Raw genomic sequence first — 20,192 nt, 5'->3', positions numbered from 1 at the left:
CTCTCTCTCTCTCTCTCTCTCTCTCTCTCTCTCTTTTCTCTAATTTTTTTTCCTCCAGTACGCTTTCCCCCCACCTCTCAGCATCCTCGGCTGAATGTGTAGGTTAGAGCAGCAGCAGCAGCATCCATGGCTTAAGCCCCAGCTATGAGCGGCAGCAAGCCCGGCCAGGCCCCTACCCTTCCTCTCTCTCACTCTTTTTCTCTCTCTCTCGCTCTGTATTTCTCTCTCTCTCTGTCCTCCTAGGCTAGTTGACAGGCAACGTCTGGGGGTGTTGGAGGCTCACAGTTAGCCAGGGCGTTAGCCACATGCACACGGCTGCTCTGCTGCCCATCAATTCTACTGTCTCTCCGGTAACTGGGGGCTTCGTCTCTTCTCCCCCTCCCCACGCCTTCTGCTTTCATTTCAGGCTCCTTGGAGATAGAGGAATGCAAATCTGCAATCATGATGGAAGGTAAGATGATTTTTATTTGGCTGTCCCCTTTTCTGTTGCTATTTAGGGTAATCCCCCTTTATGTCCTTGTCCTACAGCGTTTCATCTGCAGGCAAGCGTGTATGTGTTTGGGTGGTTCAAATGTCATACTGCCCTGCTATTTTGAGTGCATACATTCTGGTGACTTGCATGTTATTCTTAGGAAAAGGGCACAGCCACTGAATGTCTACCACAGCAGCACAATACCGAGGCTAATTGAACCGTGTGTACCTTTTATGAGTGTGTGTCTGTATGTCCATAGTGCCCCCCCCACCCCCCTTTTTCCCGCTTCCCATCGTAAAGGATTATTTGGATTTATTGTGCAGGAGGGCTTATGTGCCCAGCTGGCTCACTTGTATAAATTCTCTTTGTATGGTGTTGAAACACATGCACTGACACACGCATAGTACCATAAGACTCTGCTGTGTATCTGCTCACACTGCATTGTTATTTTTTCCCAGCACTCGCGTGTGGATTGCATATCTGTACGGGTTGGTGCATGCGTACATTCGTAGCCACCCATGGTTGGACTGATCCATCTTTGTTGGTTTGAGCATAGAGAGGAAAAAGAAAACTGGTGATTGTTTTAGTTTTATGTCCCTTTAATTGATGACATCATCAGGGGGGAAGGCCAGTGATGGAGGGATGAATCCCTACAGCTCTGCAGCTGGCACGCGAAAGCCTCCATCCATCCATCCATCCGTCCATCGGTTTCATATGAGAGCTCCTATTCCTTATATTTCACATGGTTTAGGCATCCTACAGTATGTTAATGACCAATTGCCATTTGATTGACCAAAACTTGAATCAACCTTGGATTATGTAAGCTTCCATAGCCTGCGATACATAGGCCGCATTGAAGGGAAATATGTTTAGGTCACTTTTGCTTAAAATATTTACCCACTGCAGTTAGGTACATTTTTCTTTCTTTTTCTAGACAATGTTGTTACTCAAGCGTGTCTGCTGCTACGGAAGAATCTCATTAGCTTGATGTCTGGTTGTGTTTGTGTGAGAATAAGAAAATGATACACAGTAACATAGTAGCCCGGTCATTTAAGTTAGGAGTGGATTTGTAGCTTTTGGGCAGGAACCTATATATTGATTTTAAAGTGACCGCTCTCACATAGTTAGTTATAGCAGTTTTTACTGATTTTCAGCTTTAATTTTCACTTATAAAATGTGCAGTCTTAAACCACATCTTTTCTTATGTCATATGCTGTAGCATGGTGCATGTTTCTTTTTTCTTTAAGGATGTCATGAAGTAGAGCGTGAGGTTATGTTTGCATATGATTTCCTGTGACAAAAAGATTGATAAATTTAAAGACAACATTTCCAGGTTTTACAGAATTGGCAGTAACGCTATTATGACAACCATGCCAGCTTGTGGAGAAGGGTAGACCATGAAAACAATCTAAGGCTAATTCAAACATTATCGCACAATAAGGGGAATTGGGCTTACAATAAAGAAGTTAACACTTACATAAAACACAGAAGTACATAAACAACTAAATAAAGTCAAACCCCTAATGGATTACTTCCACATGCCAAACAGGAAGTAGTTCACTCAAAATGGCTTTAAAAGTTGTTAATAACAGTGTAATGAATTGAAATAGTTGACCAAAAGGGTTCTCTTTTCAAAAGTTCTGTGATTAGTTTCCTTTTTGTAGGAGACTGTTCTTCATGTCCTTTCTCATTGTTAACTGCCCATACATGATAAATAAAAGGTCTGTGAAGTCAGAGAGAGATCGAGATTTTAAATATATAAAATACATTTTTAATCAGTTTAAAACGACTGATACAGCAATAACCGCTTCTCCTGAATGTTTGATATTGGTGAATTAAACTGCCATGCTACTTTATCATGAAAAACGCAGCAACAGCCAGCCTTACGGCCTGAAGCAGATTGTAATGACAGCAACCATGACGGCATCCTTGCTTCCGTCCTACTTGCATCATCATTATACAAACTAAAAACTGTTCACAAGTTCTTAATTTAGATGATGACCATGAAGCATAAGGCTACACCCTTTCTTCCCTTGTCAGCGTTAGGACAGAGCTGTGTTTGTAGCACACAGTTACCTTGTGCCCAGTAATGTCTAATAAGCTCATGCTGACTGCGCTGGTCTCTGCGTGATATATAATTATAAATATTGGATATGTCATGGCAATTATAAATGACCACACAATAGCCAGTAATTCATTATCAACCCAAAGTGATTCAGTATTTTCCCTTTGGGTGTTTTTGTATGGTACAATTTGTCTTGAAGGTAAAGCTTAGCTCTGCACAGTATTAATCAGTAAAATATAGTGACAGTGACGTGGTCTAAAAAGTGTGTTGATAGATAATCCAGGCAACTCTTCTTTTTTTTTCTTCTGTTGCTGGGAAAAGCAGCATACAAATCACATGGTTCTAATTTTTGTACAGTGGTGAATCATGAAATAAAATCAGTGAAGCAGAGTTGAACAATAATATAGCAATAATATATAATCATATAGAACAGACTTATCTAACTTTACTTCACAGTAAGAATTCACAAGCTAAACTACTGCTCCCCCTTTCCTGCAAGTGTGCTGTCCTGTCATCCACTGCATTTGTCACAAGCCAAGTTATTAGGTAACAGTTGAGAAGAAAAAAAAATGTACTGTCCGCAAACCCCTTCCATTAGCTAGCTGGCTAGCGCAGGCTTAGCATGGACTGTGTGAGGGCAGGATTACAGTCGGGTGTTAAAATTGGATGCTAATCCTTGTTAGCTCCGCTTTTAAAAGCCGCATGTCATGTCCAGAATGGCTGTCCCACACACTGGGTAGAAGACATGAGGTGATTGCATTATTTTAGTTCAAAGGGAGAGATTCAGTATTCATGTTAGTGACAACCCCCTTCCCTGTAGACACAATATCGCCGCTAAAACAGCGATGTTGTGCTAAATTTAACTGTTGGTGAACTGTAACCTCCAAAATGATGATCACAATGAGGAAAATTCCCTTCAGTAAATCCAAAAATTACTGCATCCTAGGCAGATTTCATTTTAAGTAATATTTCCAATGTCATTTTTTGTATTCATGAATGCCTGCATTTGTCTGGTGGTTGTTTCAATAGTAATTTACTCAGCTCTCATCAAAGTAATCACACTGGTGCAGCGTGGGAATCTTAATCCCTTTGGACTTTTAGGGTAGGAGCTATAACGACGAGGCTTACACATCATCAAGAAAAAAGTGAAGTTTAATGGAGACAATTTCTAACTGTATACCCTCTGACCTTTTCTAGCACACTACTATCTTGACAAAACTTCCTCTTGCAAACAACATCAAACATGTAACAAGCATACTACCATGACATTTTAACGTGCACCTTAGAGCCCAAACATTTAGCATTTTGGACACCTCTTTTTGTTCGACATTCAGGCCAAATTCTAAACTGCAAATACAAAATAGCTTATCATTATGGCAGATTGTTATAAAATTAGCTAAGTACAGTGATAGTCCCAATAGGGAAAAACCTTTGATTTTAATGAAGCCATGGCATTTCCTGTAGCACCACCCTTGAGAGAAAGTTGCCATTATTAACCCGTCACTGACAATAGTGTAAGAATAGCAAAATTACTATGTTAGTATTTGTTTCAGTATGATGTTGTAGAGTTTTGTTGACTACATCTAACAATTTTGTGGATTGTAATGAAGTCTGCAGACTATCCTGTCCACTAGCAGGGCTTCAGACTTATAGTCGTGTTAATCCTAGTTAGCAGCAGTAGGAATCAGACTGTCACAGGGAGGCCCAGTACTTAGAGCTTGTCTAGCTGGAACTTGGATAAACCCTTGACTGGAATGCTGCAGAGTAGAGGGCAGAGAGGACACAATGCCATACGGCGGGCTCCACTTCATTCCTTAAAGGAGAATTCCGCTCGATTTCAACACGTATCTCTGTTGTTTGTAAATTTGGATTGCTGTAAGTAGAGAGAAAAATGAAAACAATCGGTGCTGCATACACCGTGTTATCCTCCTCCTGCGGTAGCACCCAACAGGCTTAAACAGGGCAAGTTTTAAACTTGTTTTTAGCCTCTAAACATGTTCAAAATGTCATTAAAAGTGCCAAATTTACAAACAACAGACATACATGTTGAAGTTGACCTGAATTCTCCTTTAATGGTCTATTACCTGACTGTGAAACTTGATAATTATTTTCTTTTGTGATGATGGCCGAGTTAAAAGATTCTAGAATAATGTTATATTAGTATGATTGTATTATTTTTGCTATTATACAATTACAGTTTTTGTTTATCTGGTTTTGCTCATGGGACACATGCATGCAAGGCCTTATCCAAAGACTCAGCTTGTCAAAAGCATCTCAGCATAAACAATCTTCTCTTTCAATTTAATTGTAATGAGAGCCAAGATATTGCTGCTGCGATCCCTGTGAAGTAACCAGCGTGTATTGCTTATGTGTCTATTGGCAGCACTTTAACTACAGTTTAAAATTTACCCATAACCATTTTCAACAATTTCTTGCTCAAGGCCTGCTGGCATGAGCTGAAAAAAATTTGGGTTTGGGGCAAAGATCCATTATACTAAATATGCGCAATGCGCATTAGCGCAATCCTATTGGTATGAAACGGTACACACTTCCTGTCTCCTAAAAAGGCGTGGCGTCATTTAAATGTGCAATGAATATCTTGTGTGGATCAATAAAGTTATATTTTAATAATAAAAATTTTTCTTTTGCTAACGTTCTCAGCTATAAGACATCCTTTGCATCACAGAGATTTGTTTTGTTAGGGCGTTCACAAACTTTAGTTGACGTTGGCTTCTCTGTATTGCCAGATCTCGCGAGAGATTGGTCCTGACACCAAAACAGGTTTCAAACAAAGTTAATTTTCTCCTGTTGTGTACGTCTGAAAAATGCTATTTTAGTGTCAACATTTTCTGGAGATGTGTGGCTTGTGAGATTTGGGTCTAATATATACTTTGGTGACTATGGGGTAAACAACAAATAAACAACTGTCCTAGCCCATAAGATACAAACACCATCATGGTATTACCACAAAAACATTACCCTGTGACTTTGAGAAGCCTTGGAGAAAGATCAGTGATGTTAAACACCCAAATATCTCTGGTGAACTCTGGTGTTCAATTTATGATGGCATCCAATAGGCTCTAACTCCGGAAAGACTGCTGCCATATGATTTCCCGAATAACAATCGTGAGTCTGACTCATGTCTGTTTTGATAATGCTGGGCAGAGACTCCCAAGTGCACATTTTCATTGATATCTGAATAAATAGGTAGACAATTTGGTTTGTTGATGTGGGCACAAAATCATAAAGGATCGTGTATCAGGTATGTTTCCATGTTGGTGAAAACATTGTTTTGGGCATATTGAATGTTCCCTCTTCAAGTCCTTTGTGCAAAGATTGTTACTGATCCCTGTTGCAGAACCAATTGATTAATTTAATTCCTTGCCATTGGCCCACACACATAACTCATGTGGGCTGATACATCGGAAACAGCCCTCAGTGGCCTTGCAGTAGTTTTTACAATTGTATGAAATAGAGCAGCACACCGTCTGTGAGTGTGCATGCATCTGTGAAATGCAGATTTGTGTCTACCTGGCATACCTCACCATTGGTGCCACTTATTCTCCCTCCTGAGTCATAGTTTAAGTCCATGTTTCTTCTGGTATTAGTTAGAGGTGGGAGTCTCTGGGCATCTCACGATTCAATTTTATTTTATAGTATCAATTCATAACAAGAGTTATCTCGAAACACTTTACAGCTAGAGTAGGTCTAGATCACACTCCAGAATTTACAAGGACCCAACAGTTCTACTAGTTTCCTCCAGAGCAAGCAACAGTGCGACAGTGGCGAGGAAAAACTGCCCTTTAGGCAGCAACCTCGGACAGACCCAGGCTCCTGGTAGGCGGTGTCTGATGAACGATTGGGGTTAGAATGAAGAGTGGCAATAACGGTCACAAAAGTAGTAGTTTGTAGTATTTCTTTGTAGTAGTTCATGGCATAGCAGGGCACTGTGCGGCATTACCAGGCACAGCAGGACGTAGCAGGACGTCGCAGGACGTCGTAGGGCACCGCAGAGCGTAGCAGGATGTAACTGGGCATACAGAACATGTAGCGGGACCATGGCAACAGCTGCTACCATGATTTTGGATCCTCCCTGATCCAAGAAGACATGCTGGGCGAAAAAGAACATAAGGACTCCGGGGAATGACTCCCCAGAGCTAGGTTAGTAACAAGCATTTCTGGGACATGGATGCACACAACTGGAAAGATAGAAAGATAGATAGAGGAGAGAGGAGCTCAGTGCGTCAAAGGAAGTCCCCCAGCTATCTAAAACTATTACAGCATAACTAAGAGAGACGGGGTAAAAAGAGGAGCCTGGTCAGGCAAGAACTCTCCCTGTATGCCCTGCCTCTAGTTTTGTTATGTTATTGATTATATAATAGATAAATCTGACAACTATGACGAGAAGCAGGTTGGCCTGATTAGGCGGACGCTGCAACTCCTCACTCCCTAACAATATTCAATTCAATTTTATTTATGTTGTTTTAGTGCAAAATCACCACAACAGTTACCTCTTTGACTATAGGCTTTATCAAAGAGGAAAGTCTTAAGCCTACTCTTAAATGTGGAGACGGTGTCTGCCACCTGAACCACATTTTAAATTCTATTCTGGATTTTACAGGAAGCCAATGCAGAGAAGCTTAAACAGGAGAGATGTGATCTATTTTCCTGGTTTCTGTCAGAACACGTGCTGCAGCATTCTGGATCAGCTGAAGAGTCTTTATGGACTTTTTCAAGCAACCTGATTATAGAGAATTGCAGTAATCCAGCCTAGAAGTAACAAATGCATGGACTAGTTTTCTGCATTATTTTTAGACAGGATATTCGTCATTTTTGCAATATTATGTAGGTGAAAAAAGGCGATCCTTGAAATTTGCTTTATGTGGGTAATAAATGACATGTCCTGATCAAAGATAACTCCGAATTTCCTCACAGTGGTGCTGGAGGCCAGGGTGAGGCCATCCAGAGTAACTGTCTCTTTGGATAATGTAATTAAATTGAGTATCATCTGCATAACAACAAAAGTTATGTAGTGTTTCCTGATATTACCTAAAGGAAGCATATATAGAGTGAACAGGATTGGGCCGAGCACAGATCCTTGTAGGACTCCATGACTAACTTTGGCGTGCACGGAGGATTCATCGTTAACACGAACAAACTGAGATCGATCTGATAAATAAGACTTAAACCAGCTTAAAGCAGTTCCTTTTAATGCCAATTAAATGTTCCAATCTCAGTAATAAGATATGATGTCAATGGTATCAAAAGCAGCACTAAGATCTAAGAACACCAGTACAGAGATAAGTCCTTTGTCTGATGCAATTAAGGGGTCATTCGTAATTTTTACAAGTGCTGTCTCTGTGCCCTGATGAGCTCTAAATCCTGACTGAAAATCCTCAAATAAGCTGTTGCTATGCAGAAAGTCACAAAGCTGTTTGGCGGCTGCTTTCTCAAGAATCTTATAGAGAAATGGAAGGTTGGATATAGGTCTATAGTTGGTTAAAACATGTGGATCAAGGTTGGGCTTTTTCAGAAGAGGTTTAAATACAGCTACTTTAAAGCGATGTGGTAAATAGCCTGTTAATAAAGACAGATTGGTTAAGGGTGAAACTTCTTTAAGTAGCCTAGTTGGGATGGGGTCTAAGAGGCAGGTTGAAGGTTTGGATGAAGAAATAATTGAATTATATCGATAAAGATCAATTGAAGCAAAGCAGTCTAAACATGTATCTGGTTTTACAGCTGTTTCTAAGGTTCCTGAGTTTAGAGATAAGTCAGATAAAGGCAGGTCTTGGTGAATTTTGCTTCCAATAGTAATTATCTTTAATTAAGTTTAATCTCATAAAGTCGTTACTACTAAGAGCTATGGGAATACTTGGCTCAATAGAGCTGTGACCATCCGTCAGCCTGGCTACAGTGCTGAAAAGAAACCTGGGGTCGTTCCTATTTCCCTCTATTAATGACGAGTAGTATGCTGCTCTGGCATTACGGAGGGCCTTCCTATACGTTTTAAGGCTATCTTGCCAGACTAGACGAGAATTTTCCAGTTTGGTGGAACGCCAAGTCTTAAGTTTCCGCAATATTTGCTTTAATTTGCCATAATTATACCATGGAGCTGACCGTATCGGTTTTCTCATCTTCTTTTTTAGAGGGGCAACAGACCTGCTGCACTATCAACAAAATGATTGATTTGTGAGGGACCAAAATTAGCATCGGAGTCCTCTGTTACCTTTTGACTTGGTAATGAATTAAAAGCTGATGGAATCACATCCTTATATTTAGCAACAGCACCATCAGATAGACATCTTGTATAGAAGTTTTTGCCTATTGGCGTTTAGCTCAGCAGTATAAACTCAAAAGTTATCAAACAGTGGTCAGATAAAAAGGGATTCTGTGGGAACACTATCAAATGTTCAATTTCAACACCATAAACCAGAACAAGATCAATGGTGTGGTTAAAAAGGTGAGTCGGTTTATGAATACTTTGAGGGAAGCCAATAGAATCTGATAGAGAGATAAACGCAGTACTAAGGCTCTCATTCTTATCGTCCACATGAATATTAAAATCCCCTACAAGAACTTAATGCCCAAACTTTTGCAGACGCCTTTTTTTTTTTTGTTATTTTGAAAGTGTAAATGACAGAGAAAAAAAAACGAACTTTTTGTGAGATATTATACCAATATCTAATCTGTCAATCGATGCCTTTTGGAGATTTTCCCATCTTTTCTTGGCTTCTTTATGCACATTAATACACATTTTTACCTGGGGTGCCCAAACTTTCGATCCCCACTGTACACAATTAAAATGCTGCTTTCATATTAGTGTCTTTCACAGAGTCCATAATAGTGCAGCCAGGAGAGCAATTCACATTACCTATTTAGGGGAGAGCCCCAATGACTATGGGTGCATTATCAATTGACTCCACATCGTCATAGCAATATGTGAGTGAAGAAATAGATAGACAACAAAATGAAACAAGTCAATTAAAATAAACTTTGTGTTGTAAGAAAACTTGTTTAATTTTTAATCTATTTTGATGTGTTTTCCTGTAACTTCTGTAATTTTACATATGCTTGAAAATATCAAAATAATATCACAATATTACATTTAGTCAATATCGTGCAACCCTACTAGTGACAGACACACACACACACACACACACACACACACACACACACACACACACACACACACACACACAAAACAGACAAAAGCTAGAAAGAAGAAAGGCAGAGGGAAGAGTCTGCTAGAAAGCCACTGCCAGGAAGAAGCAGGTGAACAAAATGAGGAGTGGTGAAGACTGAACAGGAGATGTAGGGAGTTAAAATGTCCAAGTAGGATAGTGTGAGAATGGAAGAGATGCACAGTGAGCAGCAATGCGTATCAGAGCCCCAGAGGGAGATAGCAGAGGACAGTACAATCATCATGAAAGGCCTGTATTTTGTTGAGTCACTTTCTTGTTTGTGGCTTTTTGGAATCTGATCAGCTCATGTGGTGGGAAGAGGAATAGATATTTTTGGGGCATTTTTAGGCCTTTATTTTCACAGGACCGATGAAGCCATTAATGGGGAGAGAGAGGGGGAACAACATGCAGTAAAGGGCCGAAGGTTGGAGTGCCTCTGCGTTGAGGAGTACACCTCCATATGTGCATAATCTACCAACCGAGCTAACCCGGCCACAAGGGGGATAGGGGGATACAGGGATAGGGATATAGGGATTGGATCAAAATGGCAGCTTACAAAAGCGTACAAAATCAACTAAGATGGTGTGCCTAATGCCTTGCTTTCCTCATGCCAAATGGTGTTGTGATGTTTAGGTAGAATCTTGTTCACATCATTGAGCCCATGCATGTTGTCATGAGACATTTACCATCACACAGAGCTCTGGTGGCATCTTTGTCTTCTATCTACCTCTGCTGTTTCCACCATCTTCTACCTCATCCCATCCCTTCTCCACTACTTGAGTATGTTGTATATCCTGTTGTCCTTCTTTCCTTTCCTACACCTTTTCCTCTAGCGTTGTCTTTTATATTATACTGTAGAAGGAGGGGTGGATAGACATGGTGGCAGGGAAACCCTTCGGGAAAAGTTGGATTTATTTGGACATATAATATTAATGTTTTTTTCTGCGTAATGTATTCAGCTCCCAAGCTGACTGTTAGTTTGGCTCAATCAACTTCCACTCTACTTAATTAATAAATTAACATGACATGTTGCAGTTAAATGGATTAAATTTGTGTGGTCTTTTTCTTCTTTGTTTATGAGATAAACATCAGAACACATCATCATCCATTGTATTTATGCACTGATGAGAGGCCTTTTGTTTGTTTTGGGTACCCACTTACCTTCAACCTGCGTCATCTACTTCAATTAGTGATATGAAATGAATACAGGTTATACTACTGACATTAGATTTTTTAAATGTTTTTTTAGGCTTCAGTTTTCATGTCACTTCTTTCCTTTCTCCCATTTTATAAATACTTTCAGCTCTAGGTTTATCAGAAAAAGTGGCATTGTATTAATCCTTGTGTGTGTGACAAATCCACAAAACCCTGGGTCTAGCATTCCCAGTGTATTTATACTTTATAGCTGTGTGCCAGACCAGTGCAAACAGATGTCAGTTTCAATCAACAGAGGATGCACTAGCACAGTGACGCAAAGACACAGCAACAGGAAGAGATTTGCAGTTTGTATTCATACTAGTTGGTTTGAGAGATAGACGGGTTGAAAGGTTGCAAAGAGAGGGGTAAAAAGAGAGATGTCTGTATTTAGGGAAAGAGAAATGTGATTCATAAAAGAGGGATGAACTAACTGTTTTTGATGTGATCAAAGAGAGAATTGCAGCATGTGAAGTGTCTCGCCAGCTATAGATGACATGTTTTCAAGTTTGTACTGTTTACATGGACAGTTTGTGTGAGTGTTAGGCTTTACCTTCCTGTACTCTCCGTGTACATTAGGCTGTAGGCCTGGTTAAAGAGGCGGACTGAGTGAAAAAGTTGAAGAAATATCCCTCTGCATTGTTGCATGCAAGAGTATTTTATTACTTTGGAATGCATTGTGTTTACATAAATCCAATTTGTGTGACTCTGAGTTAGGGTCATGTTAAGGTTATTGTTATTGGACTTTAAGACAAATCTGAGTGTGTTGCCCCTGAGTGTGCTCTGTCTCAGAAAATGAAACCCCTTGGACTGAGGCGCCGTCGTGATTCTCACGAGTGAGAGAGACATTGCACATTACAAGAGCTTCCACATGTAATACTGCAGCTCTGAATCAATCTTTTTTTATTCACATTTTTTCACACACACAAATACTACATAGCTTTTGATTTTTTTTGTAAGAAATTGCAAAGTGAATAAGGATATTCTGTCATCAATTTTGTTATTGGATTCCGCCCTTACTGTATATTGACAAATTTTACACAGATACCCATACCACATAGTTCTGTCCATTAGAGAGCAGAGGTAAGTCTATTTTTTCATATATTTGAAAGCAGTGGTCAAGTTCACATTCATGTCAAGCTAAGTACATATCTTGGTGACAATTTCATAAATTTAAGTTTAAAAAACATTTAAGGGATCCTTATCAAAATATATATCTGTGAATTATGAATAACAATTAATTTAAATTGTAGATGTATACCAATTATTGTTTTGTAATAAGATGTATTTATTAATGCACTCTCCTCCTTTTTCTTGGTGTTTTTGGTATATTAACTGATGAATGAATGATTGAACTAAGTTATTGTGTTGTAAGTTATGGTGTGTACACACAAATAAACTCCATTGTTTCTTAGGTAAAAGTTAGGAATTGTATGTACATATGTCCATCTGTGTGTGTGTGTGTGTGTGTATATATATATGTGTGTGTGTGTGTGTGTGTGTGTGTGTGTGTATATATATATGTATATATATGTATATATATATGTGTGTGTGTATATATATATATATATATATGTATATATATATATATATATATATATATGTATATATATATATATATATATATGTATATATATATATGTGTGTATATATATGTATATATATATATGTGTATATATATGTATATATATATATATGTGTGTATATATATGTATATGTATGTATATATATGTATGTGGGGATGCTGATGTATGTGTATATGCGTATACATATAGATAATGTCTGTACTTAAAAAAAAAATTGTTTTTTTAGCTAGAAGGGGTGCTTTTGTTTTATCAGCACTGGGTTGATTGCATGTAAGTATATTGTGTGTGTGTGTGTGTGTGTGTGTGTGTGTGTGTATAAAAATAAATTGCAAGGATATGAAAATTGTAATGTGTTGTAAATTAAGTGAAGGAATTGCATAAAAGTACAGTATATATACACAACAGGAACAGCTGGCCATAATTCATGATTTTATGAATGAAATAAGGGATATATAAATGATGTATAAGGATTTGAAGTTCTCATAAGAGTGTGTGTGCGTGGGATCATAAATGAGGCTGTAGAGGTGGTCCTTCGTTGTCCCAGCAGCTATCAGATAGATGACTCATAGCAGATAGAATTTCATTAGCAGACATTAGACCCTCCACAGAATAGAGGAGCCATTGATTTTCACCATATCAGCAACAAGAGAGGCAGACGGGGAGAGAAAGGGGAGGCAGGGAGACATGGGAGTTAGAGGTACAGAGAGAAACCTGCACATCAGTGATCTAAACCACACGGCACAAAGCACCTGTCATGTGTAGTCCCACTATAAGACACTGCTGAGGAACACTGAAAGAAGCATCAGTTTAACACTGTGTCTATAATGAAAGATGGTCACAAAGGATTCTTAATATTCTCCTAGTCTGTGAGTAAGTTGTAGGCCAATATTATTCAGCAAATTGTTAAAATTCAGCAGGGGAGGACTGAGAGGGAGCCTCCTTTTCTGGAACGTTTTCTTGAAAACTGTTGCTTTATGGGGGACGGGGAGTGCACTTTGTGATCGTTGCCACACCACAGCTCCTGTGTTTTGGGTCTTTGACGTACAATTTTACAGTTTGCTTTAGCAGTAATTGTTTTTGCGGCTTGCATCCTGAGACAGACTGTTCCGTTAACCTGTCATGATCACAATTACTTTTATTTTGTGTGGGGTTGTATAATAATTAAGCACAGTCTTAAACAAAAGCAAATGGGTTGACTACTTTGTGATTATCTGTTGAAGAATTAACTCTGTCTGCCTGGAAGTAGAGATTAAAGATGTGGTAGGAAAAACTTTGAATGTCAGTTGTAAGTGCAGCCTTCATGTGACTTTGCTGATGTCCCCTGAATTGGCAGTTGATGATGTTTACTATTAAGGGCTAACATTTAACATAGAAACGATCAGACATACATTTAAGTTCCCTCTGTAAATAGACCATATTACATGGCTGTGCTGCCGGCCGCAGGTGGGGGCAGTAAATTGCAACATGATCTACTTTCACTTAACTACGGTGCCGTAAAGTCGAGACTCTATCAGATCTCCGTGATCTGCGTAACGTGCAGTGGAAAGTTTGCCTTTAAAGCTACATTGTGTAGGAATTTCTCCTTTCTAGTTGGGAATTTGTATATGACAATCAACTGAATATAACTTTCTGCCCCCTCCCATTCTGAGCGTATTTTCACTCCGTTGGTGGCCAAACACGAGATTAGCGTTCGTGAAAGTTCCTTTTTAGTGTAATAGTTTTACGTTATTTTGGTACTATTCCATTGCTAACATAAGCTACCAGGTTCCCACACGTATACAAGCTAATGTTAGTGAAATATCAGTTAATAGTAATACATTCTATTTGTATTGCACTTTAAATTTAGGGCGAACTTCAAAGTGCTACAGCTTAGATCATAAAAGCAAGGTAAAAACATCAGTTTAATCAGTTCAAATAGTGCACCAACATTATTGTGCAAGGTTAAAACTCATAAATTCTTCTAAAGTGCTATTGTTATTCTTTATATTGTATGAGATTAATAAGGTAAGTGTAAGGCAATGTTTACAGCGTAGGAAAGAAGCAATGAAGGTTTGTGTTTTTAATATATTTCTCTGAGGACTTCTACAGGAAGATGGCGCCGCTGTGTGTGTCTCGCCGCTTACCTCTGCGTTGTGGCTTTCAGACAATTTTCTTAATTTGAATGATAATAAAACGGAGTGTATTATTTTTAGTACTCCAGGCATGCAGAATGGCCCGGCTGTGAGTTTGGGAGCTCTGGCATCTTTCACGGGATCTGTTGTAAAAACTTTGGGGGTTACTTTTGACTGCAGCATGAAATTTAATAAGCAGATCAGTAACGTTGTTAAAATTAGCTTTTTCCAGCTTCGCCTGCTGGTTAAAGTTAAGCCCTTTCTGAGCAGGCACGACCTAGAAAAGGCTATTCATGCTTTTATCAGTTTAAGGTTGGACTACTGCAATGCCCTCTATGTTGGTCTGAATCAGACCTCCATCTCACGTCTTCAACTTGTTCAAAATGCTGCTGCTCGCTTTTTAACAAATACACCTAGACGTGCACACATCACTCCCGTTCTCTACACCCTGCTTTGGCTCCCGGTGCGTTTTAGAATAGATTTTAAGATTTTATTGTTTTGTTTTTAAAGCTTTAAATGGTCTTGCCCCAGAGTACTTGTCTGAAATTTTAACTGTGCGGGAGCACAACCGGTCATTGCGGTCTTCAAATCAGTTGGTTTTAGAAGTCCCAAGGTCCAGGTATAAACGGTGGGGTGATCAGGCTTTTGCAGTTGCAGCCCCGAGACTCTGGAACAAGTTACCCCCTGATATCCGTACTGTTTTAGATGTCACTCTTTTTAGGTCCAAACTTAAAACATATCTGTTCAGTCTGGCTTTTTATACGTAGCAGTGGAGTGACAATTTTTATTCTCTTGTTTCTTTGTAACCTTTTCTGATTTTACTGTTTTCTATGTTTACTCTTTCTGTTGTATGTTTTTACTCATTTTGTTAAGCACTTTGGATACCTGCTGGTTGTTGTAAAGTGCTATATAAATAAATTTTGATTGATTGATTGAGCAATATAAACAATGTCAATGAAACTGAAATTAGCTCATCTGTTCTATCTGTAGCTAGTCTGTGTTACAACTGCATGAAGTGAATTGTCTAGCATTAAGTACAACCAGGCCATGTGAACCAAGCAATTATAAAACTTTGAATTTTCTTCTTTCTTTTGAATTTTTTTGGATAAAATGCCTTTTCTTTCCCGCTGGAGACTGCTGTGTCCAAGCCAAGGCGCAGAGCATGACCTTACCGCATGCCGATACATTACTAGTCCAGGTAGAGCGAGCTACTATACTGACAGGGAGAGAGAGGGACTGTGTCACTACACAATAGGTTGCACGTAATGGGGGGAAGTAGCTTCAATTTAAGGGGCAGCACATTGCAAAGCCTGACGCAAGTGTCTTTGCCAGATTAAGACCAACGCAGTTGTCAATTGCCCGTCCACCAAGATTAGCATATGTCTGACTGGGTGGGGGGATGGCGTCACGATGGTGGCTCTCCATCGTGAGGTGCAATCAACCACCCTAATGTCAGTGCGTTTCAGTATGACTCCAGTTGAGGGTAAACCACCTCATAGACATGCATCACGACACAGGAGTTAAGTTATGCCTTCTCATATTTTTGCATCTGAGAGTGCAGGCTTTATTTTTTTTGTCAGACTGCTCACTTCATTATGCATTGTTTTAAAGTCGACATTGGAGAAGTGACAAACTGAAAACAGCTGGAAAGGACAGAAACAGCGATAGACTATAAAACAAGAAAAGACAGATGGATATAAAAGTGTTTCCAAATACATCTGTTTACACAGCACTGTTTACTCCGGTTGAAGAATTGCCAAAATAATCTGGAGCCACCATGGAGCCCATCCTATAAACCAAAATTATTTGACACTTTTGTGCTTTTCCAAACAGTGCAGAAGAAAGATGTGAACTGTGTTGAAGATTTTCAGTGATTCTCATTACACCACAGGCTCATCACTCTTGCCAACTGTACAACATTCTTTCAGATTCATTACCTCACTGACCTTATTGTTCAGGGACTGAGTGAGATTCATATCTGGTCATTTAGTATAATTTCCAAAACCAATGAGCTAGGCAGACCCCTGTGACTAGAGTGCAATTTGTCCAAATTAAAAATGGAGATTGAAGGAAAAGGAAGTCACTCCCCTCACTTTACCACGATGTTAGAATACTATCAATAGCTTGCGGGGGTGATGCAGAAATAAGAATTCCTTCCTGTCTTATTTCTCATGTCATCTTTGAGGCTTGTTTAAAGTTGTGTTTGACAAACTTTTCTCCACCCATGCTGGGGCCCTTTCATTTACCGTGAATGACAAAGTTAGGTTATGTCCTTCATAAACAGTTGTTACTAAAGTGAAAGAATTAAATTTTTTAAACATTGAACATATTTTATGTTCCTACTGTCAAAACTGTCCAAAGATCATAACAATAAAACAGTTCATGAGTCTAGAGCGGCAAAGATCAATCATTTAGTTGTCAACTATTAGATGAAGCGTCAACTATTTTGATAATCAATTAATCAGTTTGAGTTATCTTTTAAGAAAAAACTGTCAAAACTCCCTGATTCCAGCTTCTTAAATGTGAATATTTTCTCAAGACATTTGAGGATGTCAGCTTGGACTTTGAGAAACACTGATTGACATTTTTCAGAATTTTCTGACATTCTATAGACTAAACAACTAACAAAGAAAATTGACAGATTGACGATGAAAATATTGTTAGTTGCAGCCCTACATTAGTCAGTTTGTGTAGTGAGTGTGCCTGCGCGAGTGTGCGCAAACAGACAAACAGCAGTATTACCAATGTTCTTAGCTGGGGGCATGTTCAAATTAAATCTTCAGAAGCTGACCGTATACCATACCTACAGCATCTACCAACAACATGAGGGTAGGTAGATCCAGTTAAAAGTCTAAGTCAACCTGTAGGTTATTTTATGATTTTACATAGCACCAGATTGCTGGCCATTAGAGTGACACCGAAATTGATGGTCTGTTCCCTAAAAGTGGTTCCAGATCTTGTGGTTCATTGTGGTTTCTCCACATCCCCTCTCTCTTTCTGCCTGTCACCCTCACCATCACTTTCACTCCCATTTTTTATGATGTCAGTGGTTCTTTATTTAAAGGCTGTGACTATGAGAAGATGCATTCAGAGGTTTTTAATAAGCCCTTGTCTTAATGAACCATGGACAGTCAGGACATTCCTTTGGCAACCAAAAGCTGGCCAAACCTATAATCTGGGTGTGAACGGGGGAGGGGTGGAGTCAGCGGTCCGCCTTATCCAGAAGGAACTGAGATTAGATTTTTGGGAGGGAATAAAGCAGATGTAATCCACAGGAATTTGGGCCAGCTTTTTAGGATCATTTTTCAATGGAAAGAAGAAGAGATGGGGGAGAAGACAAAACATCTGTTCCTTATGTCATCAATTTTAACATAAAGCTCTTCACCTCTGTGTCTCTTCAAGCGTGTGCAAAGTTGACACCCTGTTGTATTATTCCTTCTCTCATACCCTCTTTTTTCTGTCCCCATTTTCATATATATATATATATTTTTTTTCTACAAACAACGTAATGTCCTGTGCTCCCTTGGGGCACATGGAAGGAGGACAAGACCAGGCTGCATCCGAGCTACTGATACAACTTTCTGTAAAGCCTCATCTGGACAAGACCACACACACGTACACATGTACGCACACATTCACGCACACACGCATGCATGCACACAGCCTGGTGCAAGAGTGCTTGCTGCTCATGTGGAAACTTTTCATTCTGAGCAGCCTCGTAATCTGACTTGCAATCTACTGTACGCCTCTCTGTCTGTGTCTTGTTCCCTCTCTTTCACACATCACATACACATGCTCACATGTCTTCCTCACAGGCAAACACACCATATTTGTAGCCAAATCATATAATTGGCATGGTAACTGGAAGACATCTGATTGGCTGCTGGGAATGCAGTGCCTAGATAAGTAATGCTTGAGCCTGACCACATCCCTCTTTAATGACTCGCTCTATTATAACCTTATTCACCTAGTTTTGTTTTAATCCATCTGTTCTCCTGGTGGCTATAGCATTTAGTTTTTGGTAAATAATGACAAAGTAAGTAAGATGTTTAGTAATGTGCATTAGTATTTGCATATATCAGAACCACATCCAACTTCACATGAAACGTCAAAAAACAACTTCATAGTTAACTTGTTTTCAAGTTGTAAATGAATCTTCCTGGATCTCAAAGTCAGACACCTTTTGGTTCAAGTTCTTACCGGCCACCCCACAGCGGGCCAGTGTTTCAGTAGCCAGTTTTTAAGCCTTATGCCTATATTTATGTAATATAATAAACACTGTTACACGTTTTTGAAACCATTTCCGCTTGTGTAGGCCTATTCTGGACATATTGAAAACCCACCAAAATACCGTGATAATTTTGTTGATAATTTTACGCGAGGTTCAATTTGTATACTCGTCCCTTAAGTGGGTCCTTAAGGGACTGTGTCTCTCGGGACTCTGAAGTGCTCAGTCTATCTGCTCTTTGTTTTGCGTATTGAAGCAATGCCGACCAATGAGGACCTGTCACTCTGATGAATAGGCTTATTTTACTAACAGCACTTGTGGGAGGAGAGGCAGTTTATGAATTACATTCTGTGCTACCATCCCTTTCATGTGCGCACATGAAGGCAGGCAAAAGCATGGAGTAGAAGAAAAAAGGAAACAGAGAAAGGAGGAACCTAAAAGGACATGCTAGGGAGAGTAAAATAGATCTAATTAGAGAAATGGTTGTTGCATAATTTAATAGCATTATTTATGGAATATATTGTATTCATTAATAATCAGTTAATCTCTCTGTCATCGGCAATGCCCAGCCTTAGTTTTTACAAGAGTTTATCTGATAGATTCAAAGCCATTTACCTGATTGGTTACTTGATGCATTGGCCAACAGAAAAGACAAATTCCCAGGATCTATCAACCAACACACTTACACTCTTAGACACACACCTAATATATGAAACCTTAATATAAAGCTGTGCTGGGGATCATAAAGAGATATTCAGTGGGTGTAATTGAGAGTGGAAGCAGAGTTTCTGTACCGTTTTCCATATTCTCTTGTCAAATATGGGCTTGATTTTATTATGACAAGTCTCCCCATTAAGTCTCCAGTTTTACTATCAAGCAATCAAGGTGGGAAAATAACATTGAAACTGCTGTTCCAAGATCTTAATTTTGGCTTGGGCAGTTACTTTTGGCTTCTTTCTACCTGATTAATTTACACCAAACTGCCCCTAAAACTGCTTTACTTCTGTCCATCCATACGGTTGCTTGTAGCTTCTTGATGTTTTGAAAATATATATCATGAACACTTCCTGCCCTGCAACAGTATATTTGTAAAGCAAGGATTTAACATTTATAAGCATCAGAAAGGGACTAAGACAGACTAATTCTCCAAGTTGTATTAGCAATATAGAGAACATGTCTTAGTAGTATAATTTGGCAGTTTCAAGTCTTGGCTCTCTCATTTTCAGTTTTGGTATAGAGCATTGGATCTATTATTAGTTATATATCAAACTGCCTAAAATCATCATCAAAAAACAATTCTGAACAGAGTAACAAGGCTTATGTGTGTGTGAAGAGGATTTAATCAGGTTGATACA

The 20,192-nt window shown here is 39.1% G+C and overlaps 1 protein-coding gene across 16 annotated transcripts in view; it reads left to right on the top strand.

The window, feature by feature from the left end:
- The window catches only part of sgip1a (SH3GL interacting endocytic adaptor 1a), a 66,378-nt gene that overhangs the window by 299 nt on the left and 45,887 nt on the right, over positions 1-20,192 (top strand). For 9 of the 16 annotated variants that reach the window (XR_004657853.1, XM_034881107.1, XM_034881112.1 and 6 more), the window contains exon 1: positions 21-451. Coding sequence is in view for 15 of the 16 variants with exons in the window: in XM_034881107.1 (XP_034736998.1) it covers positions 442-451 (10 nt within the window). In the remaining variant the exon portion in view is untranslated. Of the gene's footprint in view, positions 1-20; positions 452-20,192 lie in introns of those variants that run through there. The other 7 variants (XM_034881105.1, XM_034881111.1, XM_034881099.1 and 4 more) reach the window with 2 other exon arrangements.

Source organism: Etheostoma cragini, chromosome 9, assembly GCF_013103735.1.
Source record: "Etheostoma cragini isolate CJK2018 chromosome 9, CSU_Ecrag_1.0, whole genome shotgun sequence".
In the NCBI taxonomy this organism is placed as follows: domain Eukaryota; kingdom Metazoa; phylum Chordata; class Actinopteri; order Perciformes; family Percidae; genus Etheostoma; species Etheostoma cragini.
This window is presented reverse-complemented; position numbering and strand designations above follow the sequence as displayed.